Here is a 19740-nt window from a genome sequence, read left to right as displayed (position 1 = left end):
ATTCTTTAGTTGGGTGGGTATAAATTAAGACTTAACCAACGCTTATTCAAGATCATGTTTCTGTCAGTTTTACATATGTTTCAACATTTTACATTGTTAAAAAATGTTCGAGTTAGGTATAAATTAGTATAATAGAAAAATTATGAGATATGAAAGTAGTTTCGAAAAAATGTAACAATAATATACCGGATATTCCATTTAAAATAACAAAGATGCTACCACATTTAGTATGAAGCATCAACACTGTAACGGTGAAAATAATTTATACAGATGGAGCATGTGCCTTTATGCAAAAATCCATAAGTTTTCAAATAAATCCTATCACCGGTTCTCCATAAACCTCTAACGTACCATGGCTGTAAATCACCTTGTATATTAATTACTGGGAATCATTTAAGACAATGTCAGTCTAAGATTATCTTTTACTTCCTTTTAGTACAGCGTTTTGATTAATATAATATCGTTCATTATTAAGTAAAGAAATTGAAAACATATTCTACCGTGGTACAAAGAAAACAAGGTATGATCGATAGCGGCTCCAATTTCGTTCAGTTTGCGCATTTCACCTGTGATGTCCATATGCCATACAAAAAATATTCATATTGTTCGATTGCCACTAATAAAAAAAGACCTAAAATAGGGAAGAATTAGGACATAACTCTAAAAGTTATGTCAAATCATCGAGCTTGACATTTGAAAATTTATTTCCACATATATTGTGTGTCATCTGTTTGACAATTTGAAATTGGCGCGCGGAGCTTGCCGACCAATGGTGCCGTTTATCACCTGTGACGTAGTGACCAACCTGCGCAACATCATACCTTGTTTTCTTTGTATCATGATATTATACATATTTATACCTGTATTTTTTTGGATGTTTGTCATAGTTTTTCTTTCCTTTCTTTCAGCGATCCTGAAATCTCTATGCAAGGAATTCCTCAATTTCAACGTCTCCTCAATCCTCTACCTGATGAACTACGAGCAGTACGGCCGTAGTACTGCTTCTGCGCAGTACTTTCTCCAACTGGCCGGATACCTTGGCATTCCTGTCATCGCCTGGAACGCGGACAACTCCGGTCTGGAACGCAGGGCTTCCCAGTCTTCTTTGCAGTTGCAGCTGGCGCCATCTTTGGAGCACCAGACCGCGGCCATGTTGAGCATTCTCGAACGGTATGTCCGTTTATTTAAATCTAAAGAAATAAAACAAGATTGCGTTAGTTATACCACTTATAACTCAACGACTGGAGCAATTTTAATAATCTGTGGTTTACAGGGTTCTGTAACTATAGCTCAAATTGCTGTACATCAGAAATTGGACATAATATTCCATAATTTTTTTAATTAAATACAACTTTCACAAATGCTGTTTTTAACAGCCACGTATAATGTGGAAAGAATGTTTTAGAAATATACTGAAATACAATCTTTGTATATAAAAAACACACAAAAAATGTGGAAAAACTGAACGCAATTTTACAAAAGTAATCGGTTTGGAAATTTAATTAAAAATATCTTTTGTAAAAAAATAATTACAGCATTAGTTAAGTAATGTTGTTTCTTTCGTAAAGTATGTTTTTGATTAGAGATGGCTAAATAAATATTAATATTAAAAATACACTTTGAAAAAATAGAAGAAAACTGAAATTAAAAAAAGCTTATATTTTGCTCTAATAGATGTTAAAACTTTATTAAATAATATTTTTTAACCATAACTTATATTTTTAAAAATAATTTGTTTCAAAAATGTACACATTTTATAAAATTATATAGCAAGTTGGGAAAATACATAAATTACAGGGTGTTTCAATTAATTTGAATAAGAATTTACTGCAATTTTAACGTATATTCTCCTATAACTTTAGCTTTTCCAGATATTATTACAAGAATTCTTTATCCATTACGCCAATTGAAATATTATTTTACCGAACTTAAAAGGCACCCTATATAAACTCACTCTATCGGTAGTCTGTTCAGTAAAAGAATACCGGATGATTCTAAAAAAAATACCGAGGGTACTATTTAAAAATCAAAAGTTGTAGTCATTTCCGGTGAAACAGGAAGTGACCGAAAATAATTGAATACGTCAATCAATCCTGATTTATATCATATACTAACGTACCAAACCTCGTTTATTTATGTGAAAATATAAAAAAGTTATAGGGGGTAAGCCACTTTTGAGAACCAGTAGATTTTACATTTACACCCAAAATCTACAATTTTATTTTTTATTATGCCTCAAGCAAATCATCCAAAATAAATCTATCCCATTTCGCTAAATCATCTGCAAATCGAGGGCACCTTTTATAAAACAAATTGCCTCACCTAAACACCCCTATTTCCCGCAAAAAAATCCACCCCTAAAAACGAAATCCTGCCATTTATCTCCATCTCCATAACCCTCCCATAATGAGATTTGTCCGAAATCTCCCTTTCACTTGACCTGTCCGGATGACCGTGACTCCAAAACCCCAAAACGCTGTCGGTCCTGTGTGCCGAGGTTAGCCCTCAAACTGACCCTTTGCCTAAACTTTAAACATGTGTTCATTAAACGGGAGGTGTCTGAGATTTGCTGTGTGCACGACACAATGATATAAAGTACGTCTACTTTCCAATCTTTCGAAAATATAGAATCACTTTTCTTCGCTTTTTTTAAATAGTACACCCTGTATATTATTTTTTTCAATAGATAGAGAATTAAAAAATGAAAATTTTTTGTTTTTAAAGTATTTCAAAATTTTTAACGTTGTCGCACATATTCGCGATTTTGTTACATACCGTGCTGGCAACTCATACTTTAGGGTCGGTATTTACATGTGTAGAAGTAAATCGCATACGGACCTTATTAAGATGGAGTGAGAGAAAGGGGACCGTGTGCCGTTGCGGCGTTGCCACATTTCTCCGGTACGCCTTTCTCTATCAAGTAAAGTAAAATCACGATCATAAACCGCTTATTTTTAAAAGACTATTTTTTAGAATAGATAACTAGATAAAATCATTATATATATTTTTGAGCATCTGAAAGGGAATTATTAGGATATCGTTAAGGTGTCCATTTTTTATAACGAAAAAATGTCAGTAATCGCGATAATATAAAAACTTAACTTCAACTCAAACCCTCAACTTCGACCCAAAACTAACCTTTGCCAACGCTTAGTATGACTCTTATATAGTAGACTGATATTGAGACAAGATACAGATTATTAGAAACTTTTTTAGTGAAATAAATGGATTGGTATGGACAGTATCATCTTTTTTCTGTCATTTTCTGTTACTGCCCAAAATGCATAACACATTTTAGCATTTCAGACATCAAAATACAAAAGTTTTTATAGATTTTCGTTATTCTATACAAAATACGAAATTATTTCTAGAAACGCTTGATATTGGCAAAACGAAATATATATTTCTCGTCTGGAGAACTTATATCGACCACTTAAATTTTCGGCAAAATTTTATATCCGGGGATTCCTAACAGCGACAACGCCAAGCATAATAATTCGTTTAGACCAGATCGAGTTTATATATCAAGCGATAAAATGCAAAGATTTCAGCCCCTCGTTTGATGCCACATTCGGTCTGTGTTGATCCCGTCTTATAAATCTCTGAATTTTCTCGACCTTTTGTTTTACGTCTAGTCGCAAAATCAAAGTTCGATAATAATGAAGGATTATCAAGCCTCAGAGTTCAATTTATACACAACCAAACTTATATTTCTGACTAAACTTTTGGCAAGGAAAAAAAATGGTATACAACTTTAAAATACATTAATTTAGAAAATGTTCTTTTTTCGGATGAGACCAGAATTGGCCTAAGATCAGATGACCATCGAATTCGGGTTCTCAGAGCTCCAGGCGAGTGTCCTGGCTGCCAAATCTGTACCCAGATATCAAGGAGGAACTGTAATGTTCTGTGGAGGTATTATCTTCTTCTTCTTCCTGTGCCTTGTGCTTAGCCGCACGTTGGCGATTGTCTGTACTCTTCATGCAATCTGTAGAGTGCCGTTTTCGGCTCTTCGAAATATGGTGGCTGCGTCGCTGATGTTACACCAATTCCGTATGTTTCTTAGCCAGGAATGTTGTTTTCTTCCTGGGCCTCGCCGTCCCTCTATTTTGCCTTGTAGAATCAGCTTAGGAATGTAATATTTGTCTCCTCTAAGGATATGGCCGAGGTATGAGACTTTCCTTTCTTTAACTATATTAAGCATTTCTCGTTCATAGCCTGCAGTTCTTAAAACTTCTTCGTTGGTGGCATGTGCGGTCCATGGCACACGTAAGAGTCTCCGGAGAGTCCACATTTCGAAAGCCTCGATGCGGTTCAGGGTTCTAGCCTTGAGTGACCAGGTTTCTGCGCCGTATAGTAAGATGGGCCATATGTAGCATTTTACTACCCGTAGTCTAAGTGTTAGCGGGAGACTGCGTGCTAATAGGAAGTTTTTAAGTTTAAAAAATGTTGACATTGCATAATTCGTTCTAAGTTTAACTTCCTCATCGCAGTCCCATCGTTCATTGATCATGGCACCCAGATATTTAAATCGTGGAACTCGCTCTATAATAATTCCATCCACGGTCAATGCGGTGTTGATTGCAGGCGTCCTATTACCATAAGTTTGGTCTTGGCAGCGTTGATTTTAAGACCGAAACGATTTCCCATGTCCCCTATATTATTTATTATTTGCTCGAGATCTTCTAAAGTTGGTGCTAGTATTGCCGTATTATGCTGGAGGTATTATGCTGGGAGCAAAAATTCCATTGTTACCACTTCAACTAACTTTAATGGGTCGGAGGTATGTTGATTTAGTGCTAGAGATTCCAGTCGGTAAGCTTTGGAGAGTTGCAATTGGGGATAATTTTAACATGCACGATAACGCACCTCCCCATACCAGCAGAGTGGCTAGAGAATCTCTTGAAATGGAAGGTGTCATAGTTTTGGACTGGCCACCAGATCTAAACCCCATCTTTTATAAAATCCAAAATTAGAGGGTTTAGTAAAACATACTCACCCCACATCTCGTTCAAATCGGAATAACAGTTCTTAAAATATCTTAAAAATGTGTTGATTTTTTTTTAAATTTGATGCACTCTAACGGACAAATAAAGCAATTTTTATAGAGGTAAATGGTGTCCAGTGATAGTGATGGGCAAAACTGTTATTTTTAGATAACAGTTGAAACTGTTATAGTTATTTATAAAAAAACAGCTTAAAATAATAGCTTAAAAATAACAGGTTTCTTTATTTTATTGCTAAATATCTGAAGGAGTATGAGGCGGTCACCGCCAGGCGTATTAACGCAGTTGCAAGTTGCAACAATGACATGCTGGGTGGTAGTATTTCCAGGGTGTCAAAACATTTCTAAATATCGATTGTTATCTAAAATACCTCTCTAAAAACGGTGGTTGTTTACAAATAAGCGCTGTTTACAAATTGCGATATAAAAAAGCCAAAATTCCGCCACTCGTCTATACGTATACATTCCGATCTACCTACGCCTTACCCCTCGATCGGCGTAGATCCTGAATTGCGTAGCAGTGTACAGGGTGCATCTCACTCGACGGGCGAGAAGATCTTAGATATAATTTTACCATTTGCGGTCAAAAATAGCAATATAATAAAATGTGTAGTATATTCTTCATAAGTAAACCAACTACACACTAGAGTTCGAATTAATTTTACACTTAAACTAGCGTGTACCCGCGACTTCGTTCGCGTCGAATTAATAATTTGTAATGGTGATGATAAAGCAAAGCAAGAATTTCTATTAACATACAAACTGGATAAAATTTTCTCACATTTGCCAAAAATAAGCTTTAAACGTCGAGCAGTTTAAGCAGAATCGTGGTTAATCAATTACTCAACTTTTTGGAACACCCTGTATAATTTTTTAAAAAATTTCAAAATATGTAAAAAAACAAAATAAATTATGCGTGTCCAAGCGTTTTCCCGAAAGGCTCACCGGTTTTTAAATGAAAAATATTTTAATATTTGAGGGGCGTTTTCACCCTCTTGGAATTTGAGATTCGAGAAACCCCTCCTTATCGAACCTCAACCCGACAGTCAATCCGTTTGCCAAAAATCAGCTTTAAACGTCAAGCAGTTTAAGCAGAATCGTGATTACTCAATGGTCATATTTTATGAAACACCCTGTATATATTTTTAAAAAATCTTAAAATATGTAAAACAACGAAATAAAATATACGTGTTTAAGAATTTTTCCGAAAAACTCACCGGTTTTTAAATAAAAAATATTCTAATATTTGAGGGTGGTTTCACCCCCTTATAATTCGAGTTTCGAAAATTCCCTTCTTATCGAACCTCTACACCCTAAAGTCAATCCGTTTTCCAAAAATCAGCTTTTTACGTCAAGGGCTTTAAGCAGGATCGTGATTAATCAATGACCAGATTTTTCAAAACAACCTGTATACATTTTTAAAAAATCTTAAAATATTATTCTGAAAATTTTTCAGAATAAATAAATACCTAAATATTGAAACTTAATAACGTACTGAAACATACAGCGCCATAATATCTCGACCTCCGCCCGTTATGCTCGTAACAGGTTGAAAAACAATGTATTTAAAACAACTGATGCGTTATTCTCCAACCTGTTTCGAACCTCTATCGACAATCGACCGATGCAGCAGCGTTCCTTTCCCACTCCGATTATCTCGACTGCCGCCCTGTGATGCTCGTAACAGGTTGAAAAACAACGTATCTAAAATGAGTGCTTCTCCAACCCGTTGCGAGCCTCCATCGACAATCGACCGATGCAGCAGCGTTCTTTTCCCACTCCTGTTATCTCGCCCGCCAGGCGTTATGCCCGCAACTGTTTCAAAAAACCTGCTTTTTTATATCCTATTATTTTTAAGCTGTTGTAAGCCCAATACGACTGTCGACGGCATCGACCGAAGCAGCTACGTTCGCCGTAGCGCATTCCCCACTCCGTTGTCTCGCCGCCTGTATCGATGGTTGACAAAATAACATGTTTTCCATCCATACTAGTCGTTTTTTGGAATTGCTTCGAGCAGCATAGAATTTCGTGGCGGTGCAGAGCGCCGACTTCGTTTTTCATTTCACGAACGGGCGACCTCTACGTGTCGTTATTTTATATCTGTTATTTTTTAGAAGTAGTAACGGTTGCGTTATGTTATTTCTAAATAATTGTTATAAAATAACAGATAGTTAAATAACAACCCATCACTATCCAATGAACCTATTCTGATTCCAAAAATACGTAGTAGTTCTATGTCCACGGAATATTAAGACACCCTGTATAAATAATTGTATAATACAAATTTATTGTTTTTTTTTCAGGTATAAGTGGCACCAATTTTCTGTAGTAACCAGCTTGATAGCAGGACATGATGATTTTATTCAAGCTGTTAGAGAACGCGTGTCTTCCATGCAGGTACACTTCTCATCTTTTAAAATAAAATTTCCCCAGTGTATAATATATTTTTTAATTTTCCTTAAAAGGTTTTAGAATTATTACTAAAAAAATAATATTCTTGAAACTATAAATTGTGGTTTTACTCTTTTGGGAATATCTGTACTACTAAAAACAAAATTTAAATAAAAAAGTATATACAGAGAAGACCAGGCTACTAGTAACATAGCAAGTTGCCGGACGAATTTACGTTTACCCGTTTTGCGTTCGTACTCGAAAGTCACTGCCGGCTAGTCGGCTGGTCAGGCAGTACGCAGTTGCAGTTGTGCTTGGACGGGTCGGTCGTGACAGACTAGGAATATGACGCGAGGAGTGCCGTGTATTTATTATTTTCATTTTAAGCGTTTACCTTCACTTAAGGTAACATTTAAAATAAAAATACTTAAATATTTATTATTTGAGTGTGTTTACAAGCCAAAACTAAAAATAAATAAATTCTCTGAACCCAAAAAAAACTATAATATTACTCTAAATAAAAAAAAAGTTATAACAAGTGTTCAAAAAGACCACCTGCTTGTGCTAAAGAGAAGCCTAGGCGGTCGTAAAATCCCCGTCTGACATTGGCTAACATATTAGGGCTAATAGTTTGGAAAGCCTCTCGTATTTTTACTTGAAGCTCATCCAGATTATTAGCCCTATTATTATGACCATACACTTTCGATTTTACATAACCCCACAAAAAGAAATCATTGGGAGAAAGATCTGGTGATCTAGCGGGCCACAAAATAGTTCCATATCCACTAATTAAACGGTTGGGAAAAGTATTGTTCAAATATTCTTGAACAATACGGGTATTGTGCAGGGCAACCACCTCAGCAATTTGATTACTTGAAAACGTGGGATTTTGATCCGCGGTAGCACAAACGAATACTTGCTTTAACTCCCGTTCTTCATTAATCAACACATCAGGCTTTTTGTGTTTTTGTGGGGACACGCACCCATGTGTTAATTTAATAACTCTTGATATAGTAGATAAAGATGGAATTGGCCTGTTTACAAAAGTTTGTGAAAAAATTGTTTGTATATCCCGATAAGACCTATTTTGGAAATACCATTTTACAATTTTTTTCTCAAACTTCAAAAACATCCATTTAAATTAACAGCAATATATTTTACACGTCGAACTGTCGCGAGAATCAACGTATTCGTTTTGGCTATTAAAACACCGCAGATCTTTATTGGCTACTTGCCCACTAACTTTATTGGCTACTTGCATTTTTGTTGAATTTTTATTGATGGACGCGTCGTCGCTTTTTTATTAAAAACATCGAGAAAATATCGTTTCACCTCTCTGGTCTGGATACCCAGAGTGAACGGACTTAAATACTGTGCAAATTTTCAGGGCTATTTTTTTCGATAAAAAAATCAAATTTTCTCTTTTTTGGTTTTGAAATATAGTACCCCTAAATGTTTACTTATTTAAGACTCACCCTGTACATTCTCCTAAAGAAATTACCTAAGATTTACTAGTTACCATGGCATAAAAAAAATTTCGATAATTAATTAGTGTATTAATAAAACATTTGAGGAACAGTTGAAAGATAAACATAAGATTACAATGCATAATGTGAAACAATGAAAACAAATTTTCTTTTTCATATATCAATGCGACAGAGATAGTAGCCAGCTGATTAAAAGAAAAATTGCAACTCATTTATATTATACATAAACGTTCTCTTTATCACATGAGCTCAACAAACTGTTTCCATACACTTGATTTTGATTTTCGGGTGTTATCTGGTTTTATATTTTCAATTTCTTCTTTAATGACTTGTTGGTTTACTTTTTCAAATCGCGACATTTCGCTATACACTTCTTACTCTACGTACAGACGTTTTAAAACTAGTAATAGCTTAATGACAGAATCGCAAACAAAAACTGTAAATATTTCAAAATACTTTTTTCTTTTGAGAACCACTTAAAATGTCGTTTCTTGGGTTTGGAAATATACTACCCTAAAATATTGCACTTATTGTCACTCAAATTGTACATTTCCTAAAAAATTACCTAAGATGGATCTTTGTATATGAAATAATTAATTACAGAAAAAAAACATTAGGAATAAAATGCGAGGGGTGTCTCACTCTGGTAAAAAAATGTACACAAACTGCCAAAAATATCCTTCCACTGCTAAGCGGCTACCAATGACTATGAAGAAGACTGCAACGTCTAATTTATTATGTAATTACGTAGGCGACTGCCATAAGACTGCCAATGACTGCCAGCGACTGCCAAGAAAATGTACATGTAATTCCAATAGTGAGACACCCCTCGATTAAATGTATAGAGAAAATTTGATATTATGTGAGGAGGTTGTTAATTTTGTCTTATTTTTTATACAGGGTTGTTCACCACATACGACACGGAGTATTGTAGCTAAACGATGAGATTTTTACAAATTGTAAGTTTGGGGTTCGTTGAAGACTATTAGAGCTACAATTTAAAAATATTTTTACAAGATACAGAGTGTCCCAAATAAATAAAAAATATCAAAGTTGTATTTTTTTAAATGGAACACCCTGTATATTATTACATTTTTAGTTTCTACGATTAAAATAAAGGTAAATTTGATTAAGGTTTATTATACTTAAACTTTACCGTTTTTGAAATATTTTCAATTTTGTGAAATTGTAGTCAAAATTTTAAAGCTTCATTTCTCCAAGGGTATCAATGTTTTTAATACTAAATATTTAATGAAGTTTATTTATTGATCAGTTATTGTGTTGCAATAATAAAAATAATAGTACCTTATACACAGTGTCTAAAAATTTATTTTAAATAATTATTAGCTTCAAACGGCAATAACTTCTTTAATTTAAATGGAATGCCCTATATATTTTAGGAGAATCAGATGCACAATTAAATTGTCTATCAAATTGTATTATACCATTTTTTACCTATCCCTTCAAGTTTTCGTAGAAAATGCATTTTCTTCTAAATTAGACCTCATTTATCAATATATCTATGGAATATTGACATTTTAGATTGTTTTTAAAGCAACAAATGTACAAAATGTACAGACTAGTAATATTATCGTTTTTAGCAAAACGATAATATTACTAGCCCATTTGTATGCAAAAAGAAAACTATTTAAATCTTTATAAAAGGGTATACCATTAATTAAATATAACACCATTATTTCCGCCCATATACTAATTAATGACATACTTAATTGTGTTCGTTAATAAATTATTATAAATAAATGTGGATTTTTGAGTCAGAAATCAATATAATAATAAGTTATCAAATTAAAGTCTCTGTTGTTATAAATAAGCATTTATTAAAAAATGAAATATCATTTTTAAGGTGTTACTTTTTATCACACTGTCTAATGCCCATACAAAATTCAGTTTTTTAGTATTTGGAGCAATTATTATCAATCAACGCAAACAGTCAGTTAATGTAGTTTGAATACTGGAATCATATTAAATGGTCCCCTTTAACAAATATTTAAACAGTTTTTTTTTATTTTTTTAATGAAATAAACAAATTATATCGACAATATTAGTATCTGTACTCTTTAAAAATTTGGTACATCTTTAAAAATAATCTAATAAAATGTCAATAGTCCATGGGTATATTGATAAATAAGTTCTAAATTACAAGAAAATGCATTTTCTGCGGAAAGTTAAAGAGATAGGTAAAAAATGGTATAATATAATTTGATAGACAATTAAATTGTGCATCTGATTCTCGTAAAATATACAGGGTGTTCCATTTAAATTAAACAAGTTATTGCCGTTTGAAGCTAATAATTATATAAAATAAATATTTAGACACTCTGTATAAGGTAATATTATTTTTATTATTGCAACACAATAACTGATCAGTAAATAAACTTCAGTAAATATTTAGTATTAAAAACTTTGATACCCTTGGAGAAATGAAGCCTTAAAATTTTTACTGTAATTTCACAAAATTGAAAATATTTCAAAAACGGTAAGGTTTAAGTATAATAAATCTTAATCAAATTTTCCTTTATTTTAATCGTAGGAACTAAAAATGTAATAATATACAGGGTGTTCCATTTAAAAAAATACAACTTTGATATTTTTTACTTATTTGGGACACTCTGTATCTTGTAAAATTATTTTTAAATTGTACCTCTAATAGTCCTTCATCGAACCCAAAACTTACAATTTGTAAAAATCTCATTGTTTAGCTACAATACTCCGTGTCGTATGTGGTGAACAACCCTGTATAAATTTCTGTTTTCAATATAATTTTTTGAAATTGCTCTATCAAATATTCCGTTTACTTCTTATTTTTTTCTATGATTAATTTATTCGGCACTCGACGTTTCTCTTTTCAGGATCGTTTCAAGTTCACCATCCTCAACGCCGTCCTGGTAGCCAACAGAGGCGATTTAGCTGCTTTGGTGGACTCCGAGGCTAGGGTGATGCTACTCTACTGCACCAGGGAGGAAGCCATTGATATCCTCACCGCAGCGGGTGATCTGCACCTCACCGGGGAGAACTATGTGTGGGTGGTGACTCAAAGCGTCATCGAAAGTGCCTTCCAAGCGCCATATCAGTTCCCTGTCGGAATGTTAGGTGAGTTTGGTGTTTTTGGAGGCTTTGAAAATATGTTTTTGAGGCTTCTTTGGCAGGTTGTGTGTGTTTGTGATATATACGAGGCATGTTTTTTAAGTAAGTACCGTTTTGGAATTAAAAAAAAAAACGTGCAAAGATATCGCAATAATTTTATTTTTACATGAAAGCCTGTACCTTAATCTACTTTTCTACATAATTTCCGTGAATATTGAGGCACTTGTCATAACGTGGCACCAGTTTTTCAATACCCTCCTCATAAAATTCTGCCGCCTGACTGGTTAACCACTGTATCACAACTGTTTTGACTTCGTTATCGTCTTGAAGACGCTGACCGCCCAGGTATTTCTTCAAGTACAGGAATAAATGGTAGTCACTGGGCGCCAGATCAGGGCTGTATGGAGGATGATCTAGAGTTTCCCATTTAAAATATTTGATGAGATCTTTGGTCCGATTAGCCACATGTAGACGGGCGTTGTCATGCAGCAAAACAATACCCTTACTCAACTTGCCACGTCTTTTGTTTTGGATTGCACGGCGCAGATTGTTCAATGTCTCACAATAAGATGCTGCATTGATTGTCTCATTACGAGGCAGAAACTCCACTAGCAATACTCCTTTTCTGTCCCAAAAAACTGTGCACATGATTTTCCGGGCAGAAATTGTTTGCTTAAACTTCACTGTTTTGGGTGATGATGAATGTCGCCATTCCATGGACTGTTGTTTCGATTCTGGTGTGACGTAGGCCACCCATGTTTCGTCACCAGTAACAATTTTGCCTAAAAAATCTTCACCTTCATTGTGGTACTGCTCAAGGAAAGTCACTGCCTAAACTTTGGGTTTGGTGCAAATCCGTCAACATTTTCGGAACCCAACGTGAACACAATTTCCGGTAATTCAAGTTCTCGGTCACAATGCGATACAAAACACTACGAGAACATTGAGGAAAGTAGTCGCACAATGATGAAATTGTAAAGCGTCTGTTTTCTTTCACCTTTTCGTCCACTTTCTGCACCAAATCTTCATTAACGACCGAAGGACGCCCACTCCGTTCTTCATCATGCACATTTGTGCGGCCATCTTTAAATGCTCTCACCCATTTCCTTACCATTCCATCACTCATAATGTTTTGTCCGTAAACTTCACAGATCTCACGATGAATATCGATCGGTTTTACGCCTTTAGCACTAAGAAATCGTATGACAGCCCGTACTTCACAATCGGCGGGGCTCACGATTGTCGGAGGCATCTTAAACACTCAATAAACAACGTATACAATGAAGAATCAGACTGTACTGGCGTCTGTGCATAGACAAGAGATGTAGGTAACCAGCGCGCATGCGCGGAACGCCGCATGCGCGATGAGCATGTGCTAAATTGATGTTTTCAGCTTGTTTGTTATTTTTAATTTAGTCATTATTGTATTTTAGTATATTGTTAGACTAAAATTAGGCTAATATTTTTTTAAATATCTTGTAATTAATAAAATATTTTGTTTATTTGTATTTTTACTAATAGCCTAAGATCCGGTTGCAGGATTATTACGACCATTGTTTATGCATATTTATGAATAGGAGAAAACACTTTTGATAGGGTGTGATAATTATGTTTAACTTTTGTCAAAAAGTTGCCGCAATTATGTTTAGTTAATAATAATAATAACTGATATTGGAGACGACATTACGATCATAAAATTTTTTGATCATTTATACGTCAAATTAAAGCTATTTTTATTCTGTGCATAATGTTATAAGGGTGCCTATCAAAAAGTTGCCGCAAATAGAGGTTGCCACGGTTCAAAGTTTTTCCTATGGGTTCAGCAACCCTGCCTCTGTAGCTCCTATAATAAAAAGCTTAGGAATTTTGTATAAGTGCCAACCTAAACTATATATTAAGATGTATTCCAGGAAAATATTTTAACTTCTATAGGGTGGCTCAAAAAACGTGTTTGTGATATGTTTTTTCTTCGTTTTTTTTTGAGCCATCTTGTAGAAGTTAAAATATTTTCCCGAAATACATCCTAGTATATATTTTAGTTTGGCACTTATACAAAATTCCTAAGTTTTTTTTATTATAGGAGCTATACAGATGCCCGACGCACTGTTGCCGCGTCTGTACGAAAAACTTTGAACCGTGGCAACCCCTATTTACAGCAACTTTTTGACAGACACACTTATAATATCATGCACAGAATAAAAATAGCTTAAACATAGTTGCGGCAACTTTATGATTAGCACCCTGTCAAAAATGTGACAGATAACATTTTAAAGCATCAGTTTTTAATACGAAATTTTTATTTATTTTTCATGTTATTTAATCATCAAATTATGCTTTATCATCCATCATTTAAATAACATTCCCAAGGCCTGGACTGCGCCGTTTTCGTGAGAAATAACTGTATGTGTATGGCTATCTTTATGTGTCTCTTTGGGGTTTTACGGTTCTCATATACTACAGTGTTATATTGTCCATCCTAGTTTTATCACTCATTTGCTGGTTAACCTGTTCGTTTTATTTTGTGAGGAATTTAAGTTTGCCATCGATCGTGTCAGTTATCTGGAACTTTTGTTTTGTCCGCTCTATCCTCTTGTGTTGTTTTTTGTTAGTTCAAGATTGTACCGCTCCATAGACTATTGTACTACCTGGAGTTTATTTATGAATTTTTGTTTCGATATAAAAGTTTAACATCCGTATATCATCATATATAATCATAGGTTATTTTCTTTAGTCGGAGTAGCATTCTATATCTACTTAATACGATAAAATTTCCCTTAAATATCTACCTATGACTTGTAAATTTATTAGTCCAAATTTATAAACAAAAAATTCTAGCTATAATTTAAGATCTACTTATGTTAAGGAAAGTAAATACGTTTCAATTATATCATTTCAAATCTAAAAATTAAGAACAAGTTAAATAAAAGCCATAATTAACTCCATCCGTTGTAAGCGGACGTAAGTAAAATTATCTTTCTAGCGAACTTCCACTAGTTTCCAACAGAAGTGAACTAACATTACAAAGTAGAATTTATCTGATCTTAATTAAGTTTACAAAGATATCTGATGCTTTTCGGTTTTCTATTACACTCCGAAGAATTCAGAGAATTAAGAAGAATTAATAAATTTCTTTTAACCCAGATCTGTCTGGGTTATTGACACCACGCAACGCGGCACTTTTAAAAGAAAAATTCTTCTTTCTTGAGAGGCTGATTTAAATACACATATAAAAAAATAGATAGATTATTCTGCTGTAATCATATCTATGTTATGTTCCTGTTATTTGTTATATTGTTATAATTGTTTCCCATCTCCATGCAATTATAAATTACAGAATCACTACACTTACGCATTTTGATTTAAATTAACAATTTCGTTATTTACAATTATATGCAGTTCCCGAAATAATTGCTAGTTCAAAATATTAATTTGTTTCTGGAATTTCAAATTTAATTAACGTGTATGCGCTGTTTATGTCATAATTTCACTGTTTATGTTTTATGTGCGGCAAGACAAGTTTATGTTTTGGTTTGTCATTTTGTGTACAAGTATATCTAGTACTAACGTTACCCGCGACTTCGTTCGCGTCGAATTAATCATTTGGAGTGATGATGATAAAGCAAAGCAAGGATTTCCATTAACACACAAACTGGACAAAATTTTCTCACATTTCTGTCAGCATGAGAAAAAACAATATGGCGATATTATTATATAACTTGGTAATATTTGAGGGGTAGTTTCATCTCGTTGGAATTTGACTTTCGACAAATCCGTTTGCCAAAAATAAGTTTTTTACATCAAGCAGTTTAAGCAGAATCGTGGTTAATCAATTACCCAACTTTTTGGAACACTCTGTATGATTTTTTAAAAAATTTCAAAATAAGTAAGAAAACAAAATAGGTTATGCGTGTCCAAGCGTTTTCCCGAAAGACTAACAGTTTTTTAAATAACAAATATTGTAATATTTGAGGGGTGGTTTCACCCTCTTAGAATTCGAGTTCTTATCTAACCTCTACACCCTAAAGTCAATCCGTTTTCCAAAAATCAGCTTTTTACGTCAAGCGCTTTAAGCAGGATCGTGATTAATCAATGACAAGATTTTTCGAAACACCCTGTATACATTTTTAAAAAATCTTAAAATATGTAAAAAACAAAATAAAATATACGTGTTTAAGCGTTTTTTCGGAAACTTGCCCGTTTTTTTAAATAAAAAATATTGTAATATTTGAGGGGTGGTTTCACCCTCTTGGAACTGGAATTTCGAAAAATCGCCTCTTATCGAACCTCTACACCCTAGAATCAACCTGTATGCCAATATTGAGCTTCTTGCGTTGAGTGGTTTGAGTACGATCGTGATTAATCAGTGAGTCAGTCACTTAAGGATTTTATATATTAGTATAGATTATAATTAATTAAATAAATATTATAATTATTATAATAAACATTATATCATTGATAGGAAAATTTAGTAACATAATAATTGCCCTATTGAATAAAAAATATTTAATTATATTGTAATGTGTAGGTTAAAATTTTGGACACAGAGAGAACAATTCGATCACACTAATGACAATAGTTATTATTAAATCCTAATTTATTTTGATGCAAAAACAAACAAGAGATAGTTACATGGTACTAATTAATTGTTCATTACATAAATTTATCTTCTCTAATAATTTCAACGTATCAGATATTCTATTGAAACGCATTCAAAACGGAATAATCGGCTAGTAACGAGCAAAACGAATACTATGCTCTAATAGCACATCATTTATCCTCTGTTCGCCACAGTGCTGTTTAATTTCGAAAACACAATTATAAAAATAACTACTAAGCATCTCTGCAACATCGGTAATTTCAGATAAAAGCCTCATTAAATAAATATAAATAAATTTCAACAATCTCTGTACAAGAACCGCATGAAACAATTGATGAGTATTATACTAAACTATTAAAACTAAGTACAAATTATTGTAATTTTAGCAACAGAGATAAAGAAATTAAATCAGAAATTATTCAACATACCAGATATTCAAACTTACGAAGATTAGCATTGAAAGAGCAACCAAGTCTAGAACTACTTCGTACACAAGCGCAACCATTAGAAATTACAGAATATCACCCAAGTAACAAAATTCCGACATCCGACTAGTTTTGACTACGCGCAACGTTGAAATTGGTACTTTTCCCTGCCCTATGCATACCTAAACCTCAAATTACGTAGCTAAAACGTCGCTACGACGTTGCACTTAAACAGTTGTATATTTTGACCCTTAACAACGTTGGTAAACGTTGTAGGGCACAACGTTGTTAGAAGTGGGGTTTTATACCGTTGTCATTACGTCGCCAGAAGGCATGTTTATTGTACTACAGAATAACAAACGTAGTACAACGTTGTACAACGTACTTTTAAATTACGAGTGTAAGTACATACTAACTACAACGTAATACAACGTTTCATTAAACGACCCAAAGCAACTTCAAAATTATAACTAATGACTACGTTGGATTACGGCGACGAGCGCCACGATATCGATTTTTGTTGTGGAAGCGGAATTATCTACACCTAACCTCAAAAAATTCTGTACTGTACTGTCACAGAGCAATTGGTTAGGTATTTTTCTGTGGTACTTACTGCGTAAAGCGAAAAGAAGATGTATAGGAAAAAAGTATATAAATACTCTGACAACTTTTTATAGAAAAAGGAAAAAGTATTTAGAAGAAAGTCAGCGAGCAAGTCAGTGTCCGAAAAATGAAGTGGAAATAACGAGTTTAGGTTCGTCATCCACATCCTCGCAATGTACTACTAGTGGTAGCTTATCATCAATGGATACTATAGAATTAAATAACAGTACACCTGAAGCCCATACAACAGAGTAATACTATGAGAATAATGATCCTCCAGAAGAGCTGTCAACTGAAATCCATCCTGACGTCCTTTCGAGCAAAAAATAAAAACATTTTTAAGTCAGTGGAGTGTACAAAATAATATATCCCATTCAACTGTAAACTAGCTTTTAAAAGGATTATCATCTTGTGGTATAAAAGGGCTGCCGGTTGATGCACGTGGAGTGGTAAGATCAACAATACTTCCTGTACGGCTTTTTAACAATAAATCTTTGAATAAGAAGACTAAGGAAGGAGCATATCAAAAATCTTAGGTACACCGCGATGGGCCTCCAATATGGCCGACTTAAATTCCGGTTTATCAGTGTCGTTCTAATTTTATTTAAAAAATGTAAAACTATGATGTAGGGTAGACGTCGGGTAGACTCAATAATTTGTTGTTTTATTTTACGTTGTGAATAAATGTTGGTAGTTATTAAAATTGTTATAAAAATATATAATTCTAATAAAAATAGATAAGTTATAATAAGTATTTATTAACACAAACATCCGATACGCTACTGAAGCAGCTAAGTCAAATTAACGTATCTAAATTCTTTGACATCTAATCTTTGACAAGTAATAAATAAAAGCTAAAATGCAAGAAAAATATATAATTTAGTTAATTTAAGTGATTTTCATAAATGATCGGTTTACTACACGTATGTATATTATATAGTCACTTACTAGCGAAAAGTTGTTTCATTATTTCACTCAATTTTTGCCGAGATCTACCGCACGCTACACAACCAACTATTTTAGAGTCTTTTCGATAAATCGCGATAGTGTCACTGTTAATTTAAGTTCTGCCACAATTTCCATCTAGATTTACTACCTTTATACAACTATCAGTAGTAGAATAAATAATAAATAACATAAAATAAGCTCCATAAAGACTGACAAATCCAAAAAATTTCAAATCAAATTCAAATGTGTCAAATGAATCGTCAAACAGAACTGTCAAGGATCCCCACCCTAGAGAGCTTTTATGGTGCCTTTTCCGCCCACCATGCATGAATCATTGGATAGCATTATGCTCCTTTCTTAGTCTTCTTATTCAAAGCAATAAATAAATAGAAATACTGATCTAATGTCAGCTTTCTTCTTTATTTTATTTTTCCTTGGTAAAAAAGAGCACTGTAAGAAGGAATTTTGTTATTTACCTCCTAGATGTCGGTAGGGTTCAGAGGTCCTATTTCGTCAAAGCAGGTGTCTATTTCTGAACCAAAGGTTGGCATAGGTGACCCAAAGGTCGGTTACCGCACCTTATGCTCTATATTGGTATTTTAGAGGTTGCCTTAGGCAATTCCGCTATTTTAATACCATTTATTTTTTGTTGCGTTGTGGACGAATCGAATAAAATATCAGAAACCACAAAATACTGCGAATTTCGTTAAAAAAACTGTATCTGTTAGGGTTGTAAACTAATTTTCCTGATAGATTTCGTATATTTTTCAAACTTAAACAAAAAAAAGTTAGGTTAACCAAGTAAACTATAATTTTAAAATTAAAACTAGGAAATAAAAAAGGGGTTTTGTCATATTTCGAAGTATCATGGTCACTTTCAACAGTAAACTAATCTTCGTTGATGAATTTCAATTGCCTACATCTCAAAACTTTGCAGATTTGTCGAACGTAAATTCACCTAGTTATTTCTTAATGGAGCATAATATATTCCATTTCTAATTCATACATCATTCATTTTGGTTTCCCCATGGTTGAATATAGTAATATTTGACGACGAATATTTTTAACTCTAACCCCAAAATATCGCGAATCGACATGAAAAACAACTTTTAGCACACGACGTACTACGTCGCCTCAAACAACGTCGCCAACGTTGGCGACGTTGCAGCGACCCTAAAA

At 33.6% G+C, this 19740-nt stretch overlaps 1 protein-coding gene across 1 annotated transcript in view; it reads left to right on the top strand.

Moving 5' to 3' along the window:
* The window catches only part of LOC115889906 (glutamate receptor ionotropic, NMDA 2B), a 285735-nt gene that overhangs the window by 51030 nt on the left and 214965 nt on the right, over positions 1–19740 (top strand). Inside the window, exons 2-4 of the mRNA XM_030909998.1 lie at positions 909–1170; positions 7309–7402; positions 11754–11994. Of these exons, the coding sequence (XP_030765858.1) occupies positions 909–1170; positions 7309–7402; positions 11754–11994 (597 nt within the window). The remainder of the gene's footprint in view (positions 1–908; positions 1171–7308; positions 7403–11753; positions 11995–19740) is intronic.

This window comes from Sitophilus oryzae, unplaced genomic scaffold, assembly GCF_002938485.1.
Source record: "Sitophilus oryzae breed Bouriz unplaced genomic scaffold, Soryzae_2.0 scaffold_857_pilon_pilon, whole genome shotgun sequence".
NCBI lineage: Eukaryota > Metazoa > Arthropoda > Insecta > Coleoptera > Curculionidae > Sitophilus > Sitophilus oryzae.
The sequence above is the reverse complement of the archived record's forward strand: the minus strand, read 5'-3'. Positions and strand labels throughout refer to the sequence as shown.